Below are 24293 nucleotides of genomic sequence, written 5' to 3'. Positions count from 1 at the left end.
CCCGCGCACCGCGATGAAGAGCGGTCCCCGCACCGCGATGAAGAGTGGCCCCCACTTGCCGTAACCAGAGAAAGCCCTTGCACGAACCGAAGACCCAACACAGCCAAAAATAAATAAATAAATAAAAATGTATTTAAAAAAAAAAAAAAAAAAAAAAAAAGTATGTATATGTTTCATACACTCCTCTGTGGGTATGATGTATTTCACAATATAAAAATAAAGGTTCAGAATAGCATATGTATAATACCACTTAACTAAAAGAAAATCGTTTTAAAAAGGCAAAGAAATACACATTTGTTTCCTCATATGTGCCCTGATTAGCTCTGGGAGCATATGGAAGAAACTGGTAACGAAGATTGTCACTGGGGTGGGGCACTGGGTCACTGGGGGACAAGAGTAGGACGAAAAAGATGTCTTTTACAGTGCTAAACCATGTGAATATATTACCTACTTAAAAATACATTTGCACGGGGAGTTCCCTGATGGCCCAGTGGTGAGGATCCTTGCTTTCACCGCCGAGGATTCAGGAACTAAAAGCCCACAAGCCACCCAGCGAGGCTTAAATACATACATACATACATACATACATACATACATACATTTGCATTAAAAAAAAAGTCCTGTTGGTATTTCCTTTCCTGTATTGTTTTAGCTTTCTACTGCTACATTACAAGTTACACAAACTTAGTGGCTTAAAACAGTACATATATTTATTATCTCACAGTTTATGTGGGTCAGGAGTCCAGGCATAGCTTAGCTGGGTCCTTACTTCAGGGTCTCCCAGGGCTGCATGAAGTGTCGACTGGACTACATTTTCATTGGGAGGCTCGAATGAGGAACAATCTATTTCCAAGCTCATTCAGATGGTTGCAGAATTCATTTCCTTGTAGCTGTATGACTGAGGGCCCCGGCTTTGTGTTGGCTGATGGCCTCCTGCAGTTCCTCGAGACCACCCAGAGTCCCTTGCCAGGTGGGCTTCCTCAACGTGGCTGCTCTTGATACAGTCATACGTTAACACAGCATGATCTGGGAGTGTCATCCCATTACCTTTGCCGTATTCTACTGGTTAGAAGTGAGCCACAGCTTCTGCCCACACTTCAGGGGAGGGAATTACACAGAGGCACGGACACCAGGAGGTGGGAATTATTGGGAGTCACCTTAAGGTTTGTCAGCCACAACTGTTTATTGTTTGGGGAGGGTTATTTGCCCAATTTTTTTCTACTTTTTTTTCCTTTATCTTTTTGCAAGAGCCCTGTGGATAAGTTAACCCTTTGTTTGCCACATGAGGTGCCAATTCAAGCAATTTTGATAAATTAATACATGACTTCACGAATCTCCTATTAGTTGCTCTACACACTTCTAGCTACGGCAACAGTGACTTCATCAGGCCTTTATAGAGTCTGTTTCCCTTACCCAGAAAGTTGAGCTGGGTCAAAGCACAGAATTTAATTAATGTTCAAGAATGAGTGAGAATATTGATTTGGACTTGACTTGAAATTGCTCTTTGATTTATGCCAAGATGAACCAAAGAAGTAGTGCAAAGAATAAACCTGCAATGAGGCTGCAGGTAGGAGAACAAGGCAGGTATTTCACCTGAGTCTCATGGAGATGTACCTGAAGTCCTACAGAATGAGATGTCTGTAGGTTGGCAGAGTGGGGGACACTGGGTTTGCTGCCTTGTCTGCCTCTAATGACCTCAACACCCCAAAACATCTTATGTCACCAGGTGATACATTCAGCTCCCCAGTAAGCCACTTTACCAGTGGCCATTGTCCAGCTTCTAAGCTTTATGTTTGCTGCGCCAGCTCTGGGCTCTCTCCTCTTACCTGTGCCTAGACTACAGAGCCAAAGAGGAGTTGCTCAATTATTTCACATAGGCCTCTCCTTTTTTTTTTTTTTTTTTTTTTTAACAAGGATAACCACTCTGAATCATTCAAGACTCAGCTCCTCCTAGGCTGTCTCCTAGAGGGACATCACAACTTCCAGGCCGAGGTAGTCATACCATCAACTTTGTGAACCCCTGTGTTAGCCTTCACTACAGAGTATTGTAACTGATCTATTATATTCACATTTCTGTTTCTTTCACTCCATAGCAAGACCCTCCAGGGCAAGGACCGAGTTTGATTTCCCTAAAGACCTGTACATCCAGCTGTCCATGGGAGATCTCCATATAGGTTCCCACAAGCACATCACCATGTCCAAAGCTGACCTCACCTGAAGCACCCCCTCTGAGTGTCTGTACAGCATCCAAGCCTCTTTCGTTGCATCTTGTATGTTAGATTGTAGTTTCCTGTTTACAAAACTCTCTCTCCCATTAGATAGTGAGCAACTGAGGGCAAAACCATGTGAATTTTATTTATCTTTCTATCCCTGGAGCCCAGCACAGTGCCTCCCATATAGGAGTTATTCAATAAATGGTCACTGAACTGAACTGGATATCTGTATCTTCAGGGCCAGGGACCGTGCGGGAATCTTGAAAATGCTCAGGACATGTTTGTTACATTAGATTCTGGGAAAGATGCTTCTCTCAGAGCCCTCTGCCCGCCCTCCTTCTCTAGCAGGCTTGGATTAACACTGAGAGCCAATAGTTTGTCACATAGCAACAATAGTAAAGAATGAGCTACTGCCGAATAGAGCAGAACCTTGTCTGCCGCAGACAGCAGAGCAGAGCTATTTTGAGATCCTTTAGGTAGCGTCACAGTCTGATAAGCCCACACGTTTTGGTGATAGTTACACTCAACTTAGGAGTACAAGGCATTGAAAACATCTTATTTGTATATCTGTCTCTTTTGCCATCCTTTGGAGCTCCCTTTTAGAATACAAAGTACCAAATTTTAGGTCATCGTTTTTCTTATTTTGCAGTCAATCAAATTTTTATTTACAATACTACTAACATTTTAATATTCCACTGACTTACTGTACAGATGTGCTAATTTATAGATCAAATGACCACAAAACCCAAACAAAAAAGCAGGACTTAGGTCTCAGCCCAAACTTCCCAGCATGGCGCACAGGGTCCTTTGTGGCCTGGCCAAGCCCACTTTTTTGGTATCCTCTCCTTCCTGGCTGTTCTCATTAGCATAGGCTCCAGCTTTGGTGAGCAGTGTCGAGGCACCAATGTGACAAGTGCTTTCGCTCATGAATTAACCATCCTTGTTTGCCTTGAGAGAGCCTCTATCACTCTGTCCAGGAACTATACCTCTATGAGTTTCTTTCCAACCAGATAGTGTGCCCAGAGGAGAGGAATAGTGTTTTTCCCATGTTGGAATCCACAATATCCAGCAAAGTGCTGGGCACAGAGAAGATGCTCAGTAAAGGCTGCTTCAGGGTATAAGGAATGCAAGTTCCTCAGTTACCTTAGCCTATGCTAGCCCACTTCAGTCTTAATGGTGGGACACTGTGCCTAATGACATGGACAATTACAAGTTCTGTGCCTGCTTTTGTGGCTTTGGCACTCTGTGTTCTGATTTTATAGAAGAGATACTGTGAGTGTGTGTTTATGTATAGAACTTTCTTCTTCCTTTATTCATTCATTCATTCATTCAACAAACACTCATTGGCTATGAATTCTGTGGCAGTTCCTGTATGAGGTGCCAGAGATATGAGGAAGCTGCTTCCCACCCTAAGTGTTCAGTGCTAAGAGGCCTGTATGTCATGCTGGAAGACCTGAGCTCAAGCCTTCCCTTTGCCTCAGTTTGGGGTCTCATGAGGGACATTTTATTTGCTTTAGAGCCCCAGTTTCCCAGATCATTAATGAATACAAACATTCTCCTTCTGTTGTAATTACAAACAATCCAGGTCAAGACATTCAAGACTTCAGGAGAGCGGAAGATTGGCTGGCACCCTGATGGACAGAGAAAAAAGACCATCTCTTTTTCAGGGCCAGAAAATCCTTGTCGCTGCAGAAGAACAGATGAGGATGGGCAGGGAGACCCACCCACCCAGACCAGATTCACAAGTCAATGGTATCCATTAATTTGTTCAAGAAATTTGTGTTGAGTTCTAACTATGCATCAGGTCCTAAATTAGGAGCTGGGGAGAGAGAGATGGACGACATGGTCACCCTTCCTGCTGCCACAGGGAAAGGCCAACAAGGACAGTAACAGCGTGAAACGGGGGGCAGTTTAGAAGCACAGGATGCTCGCCATGGGAGGGCGTGGGAGGACTCGGTAACCTGGACTCGGGGGGACTGGGGAGGACTTTCCAGGAAAAGGGATGTGTGAGCTGAGACCTGAAGGGTGATTGGGAATTAAGTGGGGAAAAGGGATGAGGGCGGTGAGTGTTTCAGACAGAAAGAATGTACGTGTGACTGTCCCAGGGACAGAGAAAGCATGGCACAACAGAATAGAAATAATTCCACTTGGCTGCAAGGAGGGAAGTTGAGAGGAATGAGACAGGTAGGCAAGGGCCATTTCTTTTTCTTTTTTTTTTTTTTTTTGGATGCTCTTTTTTTTTTTTTTAATTTTATTTATTTATTTTTGGCTGTGTTGGGTCTTCGTTTCTGTGCGAGGGCTTTCTCTAGTTGCAGAGAGTGGGAGCCACTCTTCATCGCGGTGCGCAGACCTCTCACTCTTCATCGCGGACCTCTCACTCTTCATCGCGGTGCGCAGGCCTCTCACTATTGCGGCCTCTCTTGTTGCGGAGCACAGGCTCCAGACGCGCAGGCTCAGTAGTTATGGCTCGCTCAGTAGTTGTGGCTCACGGGCCTAGTTGCTCCGTGGCATGTGGGATCTTCCCAGACCAGGGCTTGAACCCGTGTCCCCTGCATTGGCAGGCAGATTCTCAACCACTGCACCACCAGGGAAGCCCTCGCACAGAGATGAAGACCCAACACAGCCATAATGTTTCCCAGGGAAACATTACATAATAACATTTACATTTACTATTGTAAATTTTATGTGTACAGTTAGTGGCATTAAGTACATTAAGTACACCATTGTGCAACCAACACCACCATCCATCTCCAGAAGTTTTTCATTTTCCCAAACTGAAACTCTATACCTTTTAAACACTAACTCTCCATCACTCCCAGCCCCTGGCAACCACCATTCTACGGTCTGTCTCCATGAATTTGATTCCTCCCAGTACTTTATATAAGCGGTATCATATACATAGTTTTTTTTTGTTTTTTTTTTTTAACCATTCATGTAGAGATGGGCTGTTGGTTTGTCTCCCCTTTTTTGGGTGGGGTAGGGGCTGTCACAGGGCTGTGGGGACATTCTCATCTCTGTGTACTTGTAGAATACATCCTAGAGATACTGGGATTTTCAAAGTCTGTAAACATTTGGTATGAACCTAAATGTTTGTACCATGCTCTATGCCCACTAACAGTGTATGAAAGCACCAATTCTCCACATCCTTGCCAATATCGGCTATTAAAAAATTTTTTTTAAGAACAGATCCTATTAAATGTGTGATATAAAAAAAATGTGGAGACTTCCCTGGCGGTCCAGTGGTTAAGACTCTGTGCTCCCACTGTAGGGGTACCGGGTTCAATCCCTGGTCAGGGTAAGATCCCACATGCCTTGCAGCGCGGCCACAAACAACAAAAAAAGTGTTCTTGCAAATGTCGACAACACTTTATATGAGTATCTAATATATAAATCAATAATTCCTTGTGAAGGATGTACAGCCACTTTCACAATCCCGTCCACATTCACATCTGCAGGAGCAACCCAAGTTCGTGAACCACTTTTCTCTTGATGACAGTGCTTTGGAAAAACTTTGCTGAGGCCACACCTATAAGAGGTTTTTTTTTGTTTTGTTGTGTTTTAAAGATTCATTTATTTATTTATTTAATTTATTTATTTTTGGCTGCATTGGGTCTTCGTTGCTGCACGCGGGCTTTCTCTAGTTGTGGCGAGCGGGGGCTACTCTTCATCGTGGTGTGCGTGCTTCTCATTGCAGTGGCTTCTCTTGTCGCAGAGCACGGGCTCTAGGAGCACGGGCTTCAGTAGTTGCAGCACGTGGGCTCAGTAGTTGTGGCTCGCGGGCTCTAGAGTGCAGGCTCAGTAGTTGTGGCGCACGGGCTTAGTTGCTCCGTGGCATGTGGGATCTTCCCGGACCAGGGCTCGAACCTGTGTCCCCTGCATTGGCAGGCAGATTCTTAACCACTGTGCCACCAGGGAAGAGCAAGAGTTTTTTGTTTTTTTTTAAATTTTTGTGAATAGGCAATACTTGCACGTGGTTCAACATCCTTGATTTGGAAGATAATTCAGGAAGTAGAATCCACAGGACTTGACTGGGTGTGAGGAAGAAGGAATCGGGAGGACTATGTGGATTCATGGATGGTCCCCAGATATCCAGCTGGACAAATAGAGGGACAGTGGGGACAAATAGAGGGACATAGGAATAAGAAACACAAAACAAAAGGTATAGATCCTGGGGAAAGAGGGCAGAGATGAACTAAGGCTATCGTGCCAGTGGGTCATATGGGTAGCATCTCGACCAGACGCAACTGAAGGATTCACCCTGGGGTAATAACATTCTTCTCCTATTCTTGTGCCACTATCTAGGGGTCTCCTTTTGGCAATCAGGGCACCTGGGAAGCTGGATTAGTGATCAGATGTTTCGAGGTGAACAGAGAATGTCTTAAAGGAGTTGGACGACCCTGTGAGACATTTCCTTCTGACTATGGAGAGGCCAGAGTGGTAGCCCAGGAGCAATCGCCAGGCTCTGGGCACTGCTAATCACTTTACATGCAGTGATCTCATTTTCATTCTCCTAGCAACTCTCTGAGTTAGGTAAGACATTTTCCCTGTTAGAAGGAATGACCAGAAACAACTAAGGTGTATTGTGTACTTACTGTATGCCAGGCACTGTGTTAAGCATTATTCATGAATTATCCTGTTTAGTCTTCACAGCAGTAAAGTAGGTCTAATCAAGAAATCCATTTTCCCAATGAGGAGCCAAGTCACACAGCTGCCAAGTGACAGAGCCAGAATTTAAACCCAGTCCTGGCTGACTTCTTACCTGCCAGAATCTACTGTCTGGTGTGTCTCCCTTCCCCACTCTTTCCCACCACCCAGCCACCGACAGGCAATTTCTTCTTCAGGAACGCTCTCTTCACCTACACGTAGCACTCCACAATTGGTTAAATTTTCATTTGATTAAGCTAGATATAATCCAAGCTGAAGATTCAATTCTATGTTTTTGAAAACATCTGCAGTTTCACCTTGATTGCCTTTTGTGTTGATAACATTCCTCCAGCTACTCCCAACAGGACTGACTTCAGTGTCAGACTCAGGGTAAAGACCCAGAGGAGCCAATCCCAGGCAGGAGTGCCACGCTTCAGAATTCCCCATTCACAGCAGGCAGAGCCTTCCCTTCGGGGCAGGTCCATGGCCCCTGACTCCTCTCTGCAGAATTTTCTCATGAGATGTTCCTCAGATCTTCCTTGATAAGTTTCCTGTACCTAGTCCCACAGTATTTGGGGCTAGATGCGCCAGGGCTGTTTGAATGCTGTTTAGTCTCAAGCTGCATCCTCTGCAAAACTAGGCAAATCTTTTCCCAAAGGTCAGGAACTCTTCAAAAAATCGGATGAGCCACCTCCCACGAGGAAATTACAGGCAAAATTTCCAGGTGTTGTCCACATTTCTTTCCTCTGTCCTCTTTACTGTGAATGTGGGTATGAACTATTAAAGATAATTGAATCATTCCTGAAGGCCAGTTCTGACCTTAGCCCAACATGGTGAATCCATCCTGTAACAACTTTGAGGTAAGTCGGTACTGTCCTTTTCAATTTGCCTGGTTTTCCACTGCAGTTTGGGGTAAATTAGGCCTGAAATCGCAGGACAGAATTCATCCTTGCTGGCAACCTGAGTTGCTTCATTAAGATTTTCACTCCTAGGTTTTTATTTATTCTCCTACTCATTCACTTAAAAGGCAATAAACAGCATCAACAAAAACCAAAGTACACTGGACAATAAGCATACATCACCTAAGGAGCATGAGATTTGAAATATGTTTAAAAGCTTTTAACTATCTCCATAGATACTGGTTTGGGGGTTTCCTTGGGGAGATCTTGCCACCAATTTACCCAAGGCCAAACACAGAGGAATCCTGTAACCTGTAGGAATGTGAAAGAATGCTGGCAAGGCCCTCCTCTGCAAAACAGTTATCACACACACCACATTTTATTTATATTCAAGCATTTTCCTTCATTGTTACATTTTTGCTTTTTTCCATCCTTACATTACCTTTAGCACAGTATGTTTTTGCTTTTTTCCCCTAATTACGTTATCTTTAAGGCACTGCTTAAACATGGTCTTTTTTTAAGCTGGTTTGAGAGTGGGTTAAAAGAAACACCCTAAAATGTCATCAGGTCCTGGAAGTGGTTCAGAAAAATAATTCAAGGCTCCTTTGGTGAGAGTGCTAACTGGTAGGGGTAATGTGGATACACGGTGGGTAAGAAATGAATTTAGATCTGGTATTAAAACATCTTCCCACTGCTGTGATTTTTGTTTCCTGGTTATCAAAATAATATATGTTCATTTTCAAAAAACTGTAAAATTAAGAGAAAAAGGAAACAACTCGTAATTGGTGTGATTTTTGGATGTGAGCCCTTCCCTTTGGGAAAGCGATGGAGAGGAACGCACTGTCTCTGGCCTGGAATACCGGGCGGCGGGTTTCCCCCTGCCTGGTAAATTCAACGGGCTTCGAAAGTCCGGCCGCCCAAGGGCCCGGGGCGCAGGGCCATCCCCATGGCGTTCCCACTCGGCCACCTGTGCGGCGACTTGGCGCCCTCCCCGAGTAGCTGCCAACCCCGTCACCCCCCAGTTCCCACCGATCTCCTACGCAGAGACCCAACCCAGACACAGTCCCCCGTAACTGTCCACCGACTGAAAATAGATCCCGAGCCCGCCCCTGACCCCCCCTTCAAATCCTCCCCTTTAAAGGGAGCCACCGGGTGACGCCGGGGGAGTTTGCGGAAGCGCCAACCGCGTTGGGGCCTTGGGCGGATCCCGTGATTGGAGCCGGCCCCGCCCCCAGGTCCTCTTCCCCCATTGTGTGAGCAGCTCGGGCCCAGGCCCCGCCCACTGCCACCTCCCTCCGGAGGCCCAACCCCTCCCCTTTTTTTCACCCCCCCACCCTTGGCTCATTTCCGGCCGCCGCTGCTACCGCTAGCCTGTAAGGAGGATTCGGCAGAGGGAAGAAACAACAGCCGCCATCTTGTTTGTGTGCTAGGCTCGGGGGGGAGAGAGGGCGAGAGGGAGCGGGCGAGAGTGGGCAAGCGGGGCGTCGGGCTGAGTGCGAACTGCGGGAGCGAGAGTTCGGAGGGAAGTCGGGCCGGAGAGAGGCGGCAGGGGCCGAGACAGTGGCAGGGGGCCCGGGGCGCACGGGTTGAGGCGACCCCCAGCCCCCTCCCGCCTGCACACACCCCCATCGCGGCCCGGGAGCCGGGCCGGCGTCGACGCCTAGGGGGGACCATTACATAACCCCGCGCCCCGCGGCGCCTTCGCCCGCCGCCGAGGGCGGCCCCGAGCGGAGCCCCGGGGGGCGGGCGCTCCCGGCATCTGGCCGCCGGGGGTGGGGGCCGTAGCGGCGGCCGTATTTATTTATTTTCCGCGGGAGGGAGGGCGAAGGAGGAGAGCGCGGCGCGAGAGGAAGCCGCCTGCGCCGCCCGCCAGAGCGGGGCCTCCTCGGTGGCCTCGGCGTCGGCGCGGGCTGGCGGCGCTGCTCGGCCCGGCCCCCTCGGCCCTCTGCGCCGGCGAGCTCCGCGCCCGGCGTCCTCGCCGCGCCTCCGCCGCCCGCCGCGCGATGTGAGGCGGCGGCGCCAGCCTGGCTCTCGGCTCGGGCGAGCTCTCTGCGGCCATTAGGGGCCGGTGCGGCGGCGGCGCGGAGCGCGGCGGCAAGAGGAGGGTTCGGAGGGTGGGGGCTCAGGTCCGGGAGGGGGCACCGGGAGGAGGTGAGTGTCTCTCGTCGCCTCCTCCTCTCCCCCCTTTTCGCCCCCGCCTCCTTGTGGCGATGAGAAGGAGGAGGACAGCGCCGAGGAGGAAGAAGCTGATGGCGGCGGCGGAGCTCCGAGAGACCTCGGCTGGGCAGGGGCTGGCCGTGGCGGGCCGGGGACTGCGCCTCTAGAGCCGCGAGTTCTCGGGGATTCGCCGCAGCGGACGCGCTCGGCGCATTTGTGTGCCTGTGCCCTCCTCCGGGCCTGGGCTCAGGCCCGGCCCCTCGCACTTGCCCCTACCTTTTCTATCGAGCCCGCATCCCTCTTCAGCCACCGCGATCCGGCGAAGAGAAAAAGGAACTTCCCCCACCCCCTTCGGGGGCCGGCGGAGCCCCCCAAGCCCACCCCAGGGATCCGGGCGGGGACCCAGGCCTGAAGAAGAGATTTCCCGGGGATTCTCCTTTTCCTCGCCCGTATCTCCGAAAGAATTAAAAATGGCCGAGAATGTGGTGGAACCGGGGCCGCCTTCAGCCAAGCGGCCTAAACTCTCATCTCCGGCCCTCTCGGCGTCCGCCAGCGATGGCACAGGTTAGTCTTGGGAACCCTGGCCTTCCACCTTCTCCTTAATCTTTTCTCCTCGCAGCCTTATTCGTCCATATTTTCTTTCTCTCTCTTCCTAGTTCTCTGCCTCTTGATTGATTTTAAAGGTGTTTGAATGAGCTGGTCGAAGGCGTCCAGTAGCCCAACCATTTTCTTTGCTTCCTAATACATTTATTGCAATACTATGTCATATCGCTATGTGTTCTGGAATTAGAGCTCTTGAGTGGTGCTGCAGAAATGGCCTTTATTGTTGTTCCCATGCAGTTTAATTTTGGAAATGCCAGTGCATTTGAGTGTAAGGGCCTTTTTTGCAATTTTACTTTTTCTGTTGTTGATAAATGAGGAATCGTGAATCCTTTCTTCCTGAGCGCACTTGTCCCGTTTCCTCTGCTTTCTACTCTTCAAGAATTTCTCTTTACATAAGATTTTCTGTTGAGGATGAGGGTGTAAAAAAAAATCTTGGTTTTATTTATTTGTGTGTGTGTGATCCAGGATTTCAGGTTTGATGTGAAGTTGAACGTCAAACCCGAAATTTGGTATGAATTATTTTACCTACCATTCCCAGCTTTTTTGCCCCCCCCATTTGCTTTGCCCCCCCCCCCATTTGCTTTAAAAGTCAATATGGAGCGCTGTTGATTTTTCATTTCATTTCTTTGGTGCCAGACCAAAACGTCTGAAACTGGGGTTTCTAGGTTGGGAGAGAGCAGAAGCATTTTCTTTGCAGTTTGCAGTTACTTTCTCTTTGGGGAGGGCTGGATGGGGGGGCTAACTGATTTTATGGAGTTATGTACTTGGAAATCAAGATTAAAAGTTGAAAGAGTCCCAATCATGAACTGCAAACATGAACTGATAATACAAGAATTTTAAATGTGCAGTAGGTTTTGTATTTGTGTGTTTTGTCTTTTTTACACTTTAAACATATGTGGAGATCCAGATTTCAGTTTAAAAAAGCTGTTCAAATTTTTTACTTCACTCATTAGTGGACTAGCCCTTTTATTAAGAGAAATTCAGGGAGACTTCTTTCCATCATTCCCTTCTTACAGTTAGTTTGATGCTATCCTGATGGCCACCGACCTTCTCTTTTGCTGTCTTAGTTGTTTGAGGTGCCAGGGTAATGAAGACGAAGAATGGCTGGCCATCTGACAGTCTACAAGATGTTCCCCCTTACTACGGAGCATCTCTTTAACTCCCTGAGAAAACAGGCTCAACGTCATTCCTCCATCTGCCAGTGAGAGTGCATAATGGAGTTAAATGTACCCTTGGAGTTTGTAGAGAACTTCTAAAGAAGAATGGTTCTAAGTAGGCTTCGTTTCTGTGGGTGAAAAACGTAAGGATATGGCAAATGCTTTGGATTCTTTGCTTTTATAAGAAAGACGTATCGTGAGTTTAAGGTAACCTGCAAAGATTGAGGATTTTTGCAGAGTTCCTCTGCTTCAGGCTTGTAACGTTGGCAGTACATGAACTTTGATCTGTCCTCATTCCTTGAAGTTTCTGTAGTCTTCAGGGATTTTTTTTTTTAAACCTGAGTTTTTTCCTCAGAATTCATACACATACGGAGTATTGTATTCCTTTGTACTTACTAAAATGTCACTCGGTAGGACTTTTTTAGATCACCTTTTAGACACATTTTTCACCTGTAGATTTTTGTTTTGTTTCTTTAGTTTTTGTGTATTGTGGAGGTTTTTGCTCTTTAGTTCTTGTGTAATATGGTAATGGATTTTACATTTGAGTTAGCCAGTGACTGGGAATATTGTAGAGAAAACTTTTTACTTGTACTGTTTTGATGACTCCTGATTTGAGCAGTTTAGTCTTAGAGTAATGCAAGGTCTGGAAGGGAGGCTGTCCTCTCTTGTTCAGATATCTCTGTTCAGGTGCACTGCTACAGTCTCCATATTTGATCTGTGTATTTGGTAACTTTAACTCATTTTGATAGTGTCGCACCTGACTAATGCACAGAAACTGTTTTGCTACTTGAAACATCTTTGAATAATTGTAAGAGTGCTAAATGTATCAAGTGGGTTTTTATAATAAAAAAACCCTCAGCACTGAGATTAATTCAGTCTTAGTCCTAAGAGTTTATCTTTCTCTAAATTTTGTAGTGTAGGTTGATTTTTGTGCACCCCCCCCCCCTTAAGATTCTACTCCAGGAATTCTTTGGTATCCAATTTTTAATCCTAACCAGTTTGGATTTTTTGATGGGGGAAGGGGAGAAATGAGTATTAAGAATATACTGTCCCCCTGTGAACTTCAAGTTGGACACCATTACATTTTGATTTTTATTTGCATCCAGCACTGTGTGTAGTATAAGTTTGCAGTCAACTTTTAACAGAGACACTTCACTTTTTAAAACATTACATTTTAAACTTGTAATTTCTACATTTTTACTTCTGAGTTGCTGTGTATTTTATAAATGTGAATGTAAATTATTCCTTCGTATTTGATGATTAATTTTATTTAGAACTGTTCAAAATTATCCCAAAATTCTAGATTCCAGAAACTTTTTTTAAATGATTGAGGCTTGCAGTTTTAGTAGTGTAAGTGTACCTGCCAAGAGTGTTTGCATGTGCCAGTTTTATAGGAAAGAAAATTGGAACCCAGTTGGGTTGACATGCTAAACTAAAGTGTCACAAAACAAATTAGTGCTTAAATCCCAAAATTTGATTTTCTAAGGTTATCCACTGATGCAGAATAAAAATGACTTATTTTAATTTTCAAAGATTCTTCTAAAAAATTTCTAGGTTGATTAAAATAATTTGAATTACATTTAAGTTTTACATGTTAGAATGGGGAGAAAGACTTACCACTTTTGCTTTTTTATGTTCCTGTTTCAATCTTTGCACTTGATCCATTGAAAATATTATTTAACTTGGCATGGTTAGATCAAAACTATTTGAGAAATGACTTTCTGTCCTACCACCTCCACTACCACCCCATTATAAAAGCCATTTGCAAAAATTTTTTGGTAAAATTATTGACCAGAATAGTTAATACATTGTCCTTCAAATATTTCTTGAACCTGTTTCTGATAATAACCTGAGTGATGGAATGATGAGGGTGATATGTTGCCTTCATTGCTCACAGAACATGTTCTGTCACTGCTTTGTAAACACTTGATGCTGTTGTATGGGCTGAAAGAACAGACTCTGGCAAGAGGTGTGACAGCATTAGGATCTGGCATATTTAGTAGGGTAAAAGATTCTTCTGGTCTTGGTATGATTTTGTGGCCCTGCTGTGTACCCATGTGTCAAAATTGGCTTGGATTTTATGCCCGTTTTCATTTTGAAGGCACAGGGCAGATATATCTGCATTTTGACCATTAGATTAGTGTACACAATAGATTTTTTGTGACAAGAATTTTTTTTTAACGTCTTTATTGGAGTATAATTGCTTTACAATGTTATGTTAGTGTCTGCTGTATAACAGAGTGAATCAGCTATATGTATACATATATCCCCATATCTCCTCCCTCTTGCCTCTCCCTCCCACCCTCCCTATCCCACCCCTCTAGGTGGTCACAGATCACTGAGCTGATCTCCCTGTGCAATGCAGCTGCTTCCCACTAGCTATCTGTTTTACACTTGGTAGTGTATATATGTCAGTGCTACTCGCTCACTTCTTCCCAACTTACCCTTCCCCCTCCCTGTGTCCTCAAGTCCATTCTCTACATCTGCGTTTTTATTCCTGTCCTGATCCTAGGTTCGTCAGAACCTTTTTTTTTTTAGATGCCATGTATATGTGTTAGCATACAGTATTTTTTCTCTTTCTGACTTACTTCACTGTGTATGACAGACTCTGGGTCCATCCACCTCACTACAAATAACTCAATTTCATTTATTTTTATGGCTGAGTGATATTCCATTGGCAAGGATTTTTTAAATGTCAGTTTTACTTTCTCAGAACACCATTGTGTCTCAGTGGTTTGTCATCTAACTAGAATATTTTTATTGGAGATCATTTCTTTGTTAGTTCTTAAACCTGTGATACTGTGTTTTAATTTTATTTTTCGGGCATCAGCGTTTACTTGAGAGTTCTGCTTCTGAAGTTTTTGAGTTACCGCTCTTTGGTCCAGCGAGGTATTGCCGACCTCTCTGTTAAATTGCAAAAGATTTTACTAAGTGTCTTGAACTCTGTCAATTGCTTACTCTCAAGGCTTTGTAAGTTCATTTATAGGGCTTCAAGAAAGCTATCTGTGGTTGATAGTGAGTTAAGGTGACTTGTTACATTGTAAATCTTGTATGTGTTACAACAAGGGTTCCCTTTTTCAGCTGGAGTTCATATTCTGTTACAGAGGTAAGAAATGTATTCGCATGTCCAGTGATTGGATGATGGGGAGGGAGGAAAAGGTTTCTGCCTTGGTTGCCTTTTGGCATTGTTTTCTCTGTTTTACTTTGCTTTCTCCCTTTTCCTTAGTCTATTCTATAAAGTGGGGGAGGGGGGGATTAAAACAAGAAGTTGAAAATTAGTGCCTAGTGGTGTTTGTAAGGACCTTAAGTGGTAAATAGGAAAGAAAAAAAGAGTAGGAAGAATTTTGCAGATACAAGTGGGAGTGTAAAGTGCTTCTTTCTGGTATATTTACAAAAACAATTCAAGAGTTATTCTGCCAATTCTTACACCCAACAATTAATGGAAAAATAAGACAACTTGTTTTGTGTGTTTTTGAAATTTTAGGGTTCCTCTTTAGAGAATTTCTGAAGTTGAATTTTTTTTTAGTGTGGCAAGCATTAGAGAAATTAATGGGCAAGTTGAAACTTAAATTATGCCACGTGTAAAGTATTTAAAACATTGGCTTTTGCAGATGATTTTTTTTTCATGAAATGGATGGTAATTTTCTTCTGAAATTTTAATGGTAAAATATTTTATTGCTCAGGTCTCAAAAAATGTTTAAGAGAATAAACATTGAGGTTTTAAGCCTCTTCTGAACAATTTGGATATCATTTGTTTTTAGATGTAGATCTTTTTTTTAAGATTATTTTGATGTGGACCATTTTTATTTTTTAATTTTATTTATTTATTTTTGGCTGCGTTGTATCTGTTGTTGCGCGCAGGCTTTCTCTAGTTGCGGCGAGTGGGGGCTGCTCTTCATGGCGGTGCGTGGGCTTCTCCTGTCACAGAGCACGGGCTCTAGGCGCACAGGCTTCAGTAGTTGTGGCGCACAGGCTTAGTTGCTCTGTGGCATGTGGGATCTTCCCGGACCAGGAATCGAACCCTTGTCCCCTGCATTGGCAGGCAGATTCTTATCCACTGCACCACCAGGGAAGCCCGTGGACCATTTTTAAAGTCTTTATTGAATTTTACAGCATTGCTTCTGTTTTATGTTTTGGCTCTTTGGCTGCGAGGCATGTGGGATCCTAACTCCCTGACCAGGGATCAAAACCGCACCCACTGCATTGGAAGGCGAAGCCTCAACCACTGGACCGCCAGGGAAGTCCCTAGATGTAGATCTTTTTAAATAAATGCCCCAAAAGGCAATTAGGAGTAATTTAGTTGAGAGAGTGTAAAATTTAAACTACTGGAAAAAAGTGAGTGGTGAGAGAATTTGTTTTGGAGTCAGACTAGTAGAGTTAAAATTCCAGACCTGCCTTTATTACCTGTGAACCTTGGGCCAGTTACTTAATCTCTCTGTCTCAGCTTTCTCACCTGTAGTACCCACCTTGTAGGATTGTGGTAAGGAATAGTAAATGAGAATTGTCTTTGTCAAATATTTAGGATAGTGCTTGCTGCCGTATAGTATGTTTTCATTAAGTGTTAACTGTTTTTAACTTTACTGCTAAATATATCCCAAAAAAGCAGTGCTAGATTTTTTAATGGGTATACAGATAGATTGGGTAAAGAGAAAACCAAGTGTGTGAAGTTGAGAGTGGTCTTAAAAGTAAGGCTTACAGAGCCTTACTTTTAAGGTGCAGAGTTAGCATATCCATCATCTACTCAAAGATTAAGTTTTTTGAGAGTATAAGAATATGGCAGCAGAGGTTAAAGTAAAAGTATATATATTGTCACATAGGGGAGTCTTGTATATGTAATTGAAATGAACATAAATATTTAAGGCATAATGAGAAATAAGAAAGTAGATTGTTCTTATTGGAAATGCTCAAGATAAGAATGGCTTTTTTCTAAAGAATCATGTGGTTGAGCATTATTTTTTATTTGTTTATCTGGGTCTTTTTTTTTTTAATCATTTTATTTTTGGCTGTGTTGGGTCTTCGTTGCTGTGCGCGGGCTTTCTCTAGTTGTGGCGAGTGCGGGCTACTCTTCGTTGTGGTGTGCAGGCTTTTCATTGCAGTGGCTTCTCTTGTTGCAGAGCTCGGGCTCTAGGCACGCGGGCTTCAGTAGTTGTGGCATGTGGGCTCAGTAGTTGTGGGTTGCGGGCTCTAGAGTGCAGGCTCAGCCCAGGCTTAGTTGCTCCGCAGCATGTGGGATCTTCCCGGACCAGGGCTTGAACCCGTGTCCCCTGCATTGGCAGGCGGATTCTTAACCACTGTGCCACCAGGGAAGTGCATTATCTGGGTCTTAAAAGAAGACTTTCTTAAAGAAGGAGGAAGAAAAGTAGAAGGGGCAATGCAGAGCTTTTCAATATTTTTTGACCACACCCAAGTAAGAACTGTATTTTACATGGAGAACCAGAGACCCTGTCTCAGCAAGTGAGCAAACAATATTTATCCTACCTAGCCTTACTACTTATAATATACTCTGATATTTCTATTGCATTTCATTTTTTAAATAGTGGTGGTTGTGACTCACTATATTGATTTCATGACCTACTATGGCTTGTGACTCACAATTTGAAAAATACTAGTTTAAAAGAGTTGACAAGCTGCCGGTTGTCCTGTATTGGACCAACATCCTGTATTGGACCAACGTTTTCTGTATGCCCGGCATTTCATCTCAAAACAGGGAATACTCTGGTGATCCAGAAACACATGGGCCCTTCTTTCCTGGGGTTTGTAGATAAGGGGAAAGAACGACGTTCAAGTCTGATGTGACCAGTGTTGTATATGTACAGTGTACCGTGTTGTATTTGCACAGTGTACAGTGGGAGAAACGGGTACCTAACCTGTAGCTACTGTTGCTCTGGTGGCTTTTTTTGAGGAAATTGGTGTCTGATCTTGGGATTTGAAGGATATAGGGTTTCTAAGAGTGAGCCCAGGTTGAAAACAAGAGATGGTCTGTCATGGAATCTGTAAATTTCATCTGGCTGGGGTATAGCAAGAAATATAATTGTAGAGGTGAGCAAGGGGCCAATCTTGCAGGACTTATTGGAGTTACTGCTTATTGGAGTTTAGATTTTTTTAGCTCTTTTAAATGGATGGACAGAATTGTACCTTAGATGACTGACTAAAGCGAGGAATGGTTTGGAAAGAAACGGGAAAATAGGCAGGGAGACCAGTGAGATGACTGTTTCAGAATTCCAGCTCTGATGAGGGTGGCCTGGATTAGTACATGGAAAGAAGTGAAAAGGTTTGAGAGAACATGGGTGGCCAGCAGAACTTGGTGATTAATTAGTGTCAGGATATTGCCGTAGAGGAGTCAAGGGTAATTCCCAAGTTTCAAGCTTGGGTAGCAGGATTGGTGAGGATGTCATTTATTCAATACTTAGAGAAGTGTTTGTGTATGGATATGGATGAGGGGAGGGGTTGTGATGAGTTAAATTTGCATATTTTGAAGTTGTGTGATTCTCCTGAATTGGGTAGTCACTATTTTCATTTGGAGCACCTTTCATTCAAGCCAAGAAACATTGACTACCCACCAAGTTTTAGGTATTTGGAATGTAAAGATGAATCAAGGTGCAGTTTCTGCTCTCAAAGCCTTTAGGATCTGGTGGAGTTGGTAGTACACATATCCACACAGTTTTCCCATAAGTTATACTCTGATAAGTTTTAAATGTTTTAGATAAAGGCAGAGGATAGGGATTATTTCTGACAGGATGGGTTTGGAGTATTGGGCGGAAACCTCATATAGAAAATGTGTATTTGAAAGGGGGTAGGAGAGCATGACCTACCTTTTCTTAGAAGTTGGGAATTAACCTGGTGGTCCAGTGGTTAGAACTTTCACTACCGAGGGCCCGGGTTCAATCCCTCCTTGGGAACCAAGATCCCGCAAGCTATGCGGTGCGGCCAAAAAAAAAAAAAAGGGAAAGTTGGAGTGGTATTTCAGGTGGAACAAATACAAGTGGTTTTTATGTGACTGGAACAGACTATACGGTGGAATGTTTTCATGGGAGACAGATGGAAAAGGATGTGAGGGTCCTAATATGGAAAGACAGAAATATGCTAAGGAATTTGACATTCATCTCACCATCTGGATAAAAATTTTATGAGAAGAGTGACATGGTCAGGGAAAGAGTAGTGCTAGTGACACTGCAGAGGATCAGTAGCAGGGAGGGAACCTATGGCAGGAAGACCTAGGGTTTGTCATTTATCTCTTGAAATGCACTTATCATTTGTCTTTGTAGTTTTTGGTAAATTGTAGTTAACAAAGTGAATTGTTTATTTTCTTAAGATCCAAGTTTTGTTTACCAGTTGTCATACATGTAGAAAATGTAGCAGATTTTTTTAAAAAGTCACGCTCCCCTTTCTCTTTACAGATAGACAATTTCTAGGAGACTTTTTTTTTTTTTTAAGAGATAGTACGATAGTTTCACCACCTAGGATCCCCTGTAGGCATTCCCTTGGAGCAAACCCCAATTAGGCAAACAAATCCAACCCTCGCTGCAAAGCTTCTCTCAAAATGTTACTATACTCAGGCTTCGCTGGTGGCGCAGTGGATAAGAATCCGCCTGCCAATGCAGGGGACACGGGTTCGAGCCTGGCCCGGGAAGATCCCACATGCCGCGGAGCAACTAAGCCCGTGCGCCACAACTTCTGAGCCTGCTCTCTAGAGCCCACGAGTCACAACTGCTGAAGCCCACGCGCCTAGAGCCTGTGTTCCGCAACAAAGAGAAGCCACTGCAGTCAGAAGCCCGCGCACCGCAACGAAGAGTAGCACCCACTGCCGCAACTAGAGAAAGCCCGCGTGCAGCAACGAAGACCCAACACAACCAAAAATCAACCAATTAATTAATTAATTAATTAATTTAAAAAATGCATATTTTGAAAATTAACCTGTACTTTTGCCCTTTGGCTCTATTAGCTTTCACAGTTCACCAGCTGCCAACATGCAAAGCTATGTGATCCTGTGAAACTTAATATTGATTATCATCTTCGATCAAATTTGTATATAACCCACAGGTTGTTACCAGTTGTTGTTTTTTGGTTTTGTTTTTTTTGGCTGCGTTGGGTCTTCGTTGCTGCAAGCAGGCTTTTCTCTAGTTGCGGCGAGCGGGAGCTACTCTTCGTTGCAGTGCGCGGGCTTCTCATTGCGGTGGCTTCTCTTGTTGCGGAGCACGGGCTCTAGGTGCACGGGCTTCAGTAGCTGTGGCTCGTGGGCTCTAGAGTGCAGGCTCAGTAGTTGTGGCACATGGGCTTAGTTGCTCCGTGGCATGTGGGATCTTCCCGGACCAGGGCTTGAACCCGTGTACCTTGCATTGGCAGGTGGATTCTTAACCACTGTGCCACCAGGGAAGCCCTCGTTACATTTTCGTAGTGTCCTTCAAATTCAGTATTGTAGTTTTAAGTGTTTATGTACCTTTTCTTCCTTGATAGGTGGGTTTTTTATGATTAGGTTAATTCTGCTTCATCTACAGAGTATTAAATACCATTTCTGAAATAAAGTACTGGATGAAAGTTAGGATGGTTATTTTAACCTGATAAATTCATGAAATTTACAAAATCACCTCATTTTAAAGGTCACGGTGTTTTAAAACGTCATACTTTGTTAAGCACCCAAAACAGCTGAGTTAATGTTAGAGTAGAAGTGCCCTAAACCAATAAGGAGAGATCTTTGTGAGATTGATAGTTTTCATGTCTAGCCAAACTGTTTTCAGAATTATTAAAGTTCTGTACATTTGACTTTCATCTCTAATCCTTATTTTTTTAAATCTCAGATCTCTGCCCACCTCATCACTCACCTGGCTCCCCGTCCTTTGAATTCCTTCAATTGCTGTGGCTCAGCTTGAGTTGTTCACCTGTCCTCCTTTTCTCCACTCTTCACTTGTCTAGTTCCTATTCGTCCTCTGGTCTCACCACTGGGATGAAAGAAAGGTTTTGAGATCCGTAATGTTCATTTTTTAAAAAGCATTTTTAATGCCACAGAGAAAACCAACTGAAAGGAGGAGAGTTGTTGGATGAATTCTGTCTTTTAAGTGGATACTTGAGAATTGACTAGTTTTAGAATAATTCTTATGGGTATTTTGCTTCATGTACACAGTTTAAAACCCAACTGAGTTTTTATTTGAATTCAGCTTACCTGAAGTACAAAAATAAGCCTGTTTATTCAGCAAATAATGTTTGAGCCTTCTGAATGGGAAAAAAATTTGTAACTGGAAGAGGTACTGTTATGCAGTAGAATTAGATTTTGAGCCAGAATTATTTGTTTTGCATCCTAGTTTGTAACTTTTAAAAATCTTTTGTTTATACTCAGTGCAGTATTTGGGATTATATTGTTAGTAATCCTAATTTTGAAGGTTATACTTCACTTATACATTTCATGGTGGGAAATATTTGTCTAATTTCTCATGTATCGTGGAATTGTCTTGATCTTTTGATTTTTTTGGAAAGGCTAAGTGAGTTGAGTATTTATTTTACAAGAGATGATATAGCTAAATCTGCTGTGAGGACCACAGAACTAAGAAGACACCAAGGGTGACCTACAGAATCAATATGTAATAATAAAAGGATGTTTTGACTCAATACTGGTTTCCCACATGCTCAATCCAAATTCGTTTTTGTTTAAATTATCACATTTCTAATACACAGTTCATTGGATAAACCTAATGTATTATGCTAAACTTTCCAAATCAGATTTAATTCTGTCCTGTCAGTCACATTTTGTGTCACCGTGTTTGGACTGAATGTACACTCAGATGAAGAAACTTTCTTTTTTTTTTTTTTTTTTTTCTTTTTTTGGCCTCTCAGCACGGCACGCAGGATCTTAGTTTCCTGACCACGGATTAAACCTGCACCCCCCTGCAGTAGGAGTAGTCTTAACCACTGGACTGCCAGGGAAGTCCCAAAGCAACATTTTACTCAAAGTCATTTTGTATATGAGCATCTGGGAACCATATATGGGAATTTGTCAATAAACTATTTGGTAGAAGTAGCCTGCGGATGATGTTAATTAGTTGATGTTTTAGAAAGTAAGCAGGAAATGTCTTACTGGAGATAGTGTGAGTTTGTTCATTGCAAGTTGTTTGTGATACTGTCTTGAAATGTTTGTCATAGGATAGTTGAAAGGTAATGGGATAAATTTCAGATTTGTAAATGTCTAATCAAAGAGAAAGGGGGGGTCAGCAAATCAAATATGTAAGAACTCACCTTAATATCTAGAAGAAGTACTCGCTGTCATTTACTTTCTACTTCCTACTTCTCAGTTCATTGCAGCCTGGCTTTTTTTTTTTTTTTAATTTTATTTATTTATTTATGGCTGTGTTGGGTCTTTGTTGCTGGGTGTGGGCTTTCTCTAGTTGCAGTGGGCGGGGGCTACTCTTGCGCAGGCTTCTCACTGTGGTGGCTTCTCTTATTGTGGAGCACAGGCTCTAGGCATGCGGGCTTCAGTAGTTGTGGCACTTGGGCTCAGTAGTTGTGGCTCGCGGGCTCTAGAGCACTGTCTCAGTAGTTGTGGTGTATGGGCTCAGTAGCTGTGGTGCACGGGCTTAGTTGCTCTGCAGCATGTGGGATCTTCCCGGACCAGGGCTCGAACCCGTGTCCCCTGCGTTGGCAGGCGGATTCTTAACCACTGCGCCACGAGGGAAGCCCAGCAGCCTGGCTTTTGTTGTTACGTAGATTACTAAATATCTCCTATTATCTATATTTAGTGAATTTTCTGTCGAGCATGGAACACCACTAACATTTCCTTCTTGGAAACTGATTTCTGGGATTCCTGGTGGATGGGCTGGGGAATGTTGAATTTTAGCATCCTTTGCAGGTTAAGATCATGTCCTTAAATACTGGCATTTCCAGTGGTCCCCTTAATGTCTGATGGTGACTTAAGCTCCACATTTCTCTCTCACATTGCCATGTATTCCTCTGATTGCCCATATGGATAACTGCACTCTTAGGTTATCCAAGCCAGAAGCTTAGGAGTCATTCTTTTTTTCTCTCCTTAACTCCCTAACTATAGTCAGAGAGTCTTTTGATTGGCCTCTTTGATGCCCCTTTAGCAGCAGCCTCCTCACCAGTCTCCCTGACTCTAGACTTGTCTGTCCAATTTATTCATCTTGTTTGTTTCAGTGGACTCTAATAAATGCAGATTTGTTCATATCATATTTCTGCTTAAAATTCTTTAGTAGATCAATTTTCTCTCTACAGTAAAAATCCCAAGCTATTATGTGTAGGACCCTCTAGGTTGCTTCTTTTATTTGTTGAACATGTAAATTTTATTCAACTGATCTGAACTAATCCCTATGAAGAGCAAGTTGAGTTGGGGGCCTGAGAAGGGGATTTATTTGAACCTTTATTTTTTCCCCTTTCCTTGAACAAAAAGGAAGAACCTGAGGAGCTTAGTAAGAGGGGTGGATTGAGGCTGGTCAGTACTAAAACCCACTGTTCAGTAGGATTTGTTTAAATTATGGCCTTTAAAATTCTAATTATTTTTCCCTTGCATCTTCATACATATTGCTTTTAATTTGAGACTTGCTTTTCTACTAGTTTTAGACCATTGGGTTTTATTTGCTATTTATGACAAACTGGTTAAATACATAGTCTCTTATTTTTAGTAGCCTTTTTCCAATATGCTGCTCGTGAGCTTGCGGCCAGGTTTTTTTCTGGGAAGCCCCTTGCAGAAGGACCTAATGGGGAAAGATTGGAAATTTGATGGCTAAAATAAAATCCACATATTAGGTTTTTGAGCTTTAGTACTCTTAATCCTACCAGTATAGAGTTGATTATTTACAGTTCGAGTAGTTTTTCTTAGTCTGGAAATACTTAAATTTTGTTTAAAAAATTGTTTTCTCAGTTTAAGAATGTTTAGAAAAGTTATAGTTCTCATAATGTTGAATAATCTAAAACAGCTGCTAAAAATGAAGTCTGTTTGCTTACTTACATAGAAAGAATATTCGACTGGGATCCAGGGACTTTATAATAGAGTCCATATTCAATAACAAAATAGTACAGTCTTAGGGAAGCCAGTGATGCATCAGTTACTGCATCTATAATATGAGAGAATCAGTAATTTTCAAACTTGGGCCCTCCCTGGGAGGGGCAGTGTTCTAAGAGGCCTGAGGAAAATCCATCTTCCTTCTCCCAATTCCTCCTCACCCAGTATGGTTCTGCTTTTTATTCTGTGTTTCCAAATAAACACTACTAGATGATCCTAAAGGATCCTTTGCTCTGTCCCACCTGGTGTGTATAACTTTTAAAAAGGGGGTTAATAAATTTACACATTTTTTATAGACGCATAATTTATATGCTTTAGAATCTATTAAAATATTTAAGACCCATCTCATTTGTTCTTAAAACAACTCTATGAAGGAGGTAGAATAAGTTTTACTGCCTTTTGATAGAAGAAGTAACATGAACTCACAGTTGGAAAGTAACTGGTAAATGAAGTCAGCTTGTAGAATTGGGTTTAAATCCAGGTACTTGGACCCTTTGAGCTGTGCCAGGTTAGATACCAGTGATGGCTGATGGCATTTAGGAATCGTAAATGTCCAGAACTTTGAGGCACAATCAAAACAGCTTAGGAGTAATAATGACAGTCAGTGATATCAAAT

General features: G+C 43.2%; 1 protein-coding gene across 1 annotated transcript in view; it reads left to right on the top strand.

Moving 5' to 3' along the window:
* The first annotated feature begins 9128 nt into the window (after nucleotides 1–9128).
* The window catches only part of EP300 (E1A binding protein p300), a 74825-nt gene continuing 59660 nt past the window's right edge, over nucleotides 9129–24293 (top strand). Inside the window, exon 1 of the mRNA XM_028168254.2 lies at nucleotides 9129–10477. Coding sequence (XP_028024055.2) covers nucleotides 10384–10477 — 94 coding nt within the window. The 5' untranslated portion in view covers nucleotides 9129–10383. The remainder of the gene's footprint in view (nucleotides 10478–24293) is intronic.

The sequence above is a fragment of the Balaenoptera acutorostrata genome, chromosome 11 (genome assembly GCF_949987535.1).
Source record: "Balaenoptera acutorostrata chromosome 11, mBalAcu1.1, whole genome shotgun sequence".
NCBI classification, from domain to species: domain Eukaryota; kingdom Metazoa; phylum Chordata; class Mammalia; order Artiodactyla; family Balaenopteridae; genus Balaenoptera; species Balaenoptera acutorostrata.
This window is presented reverse-complemented; position numbering and strand designations above follow the sequence as displayed.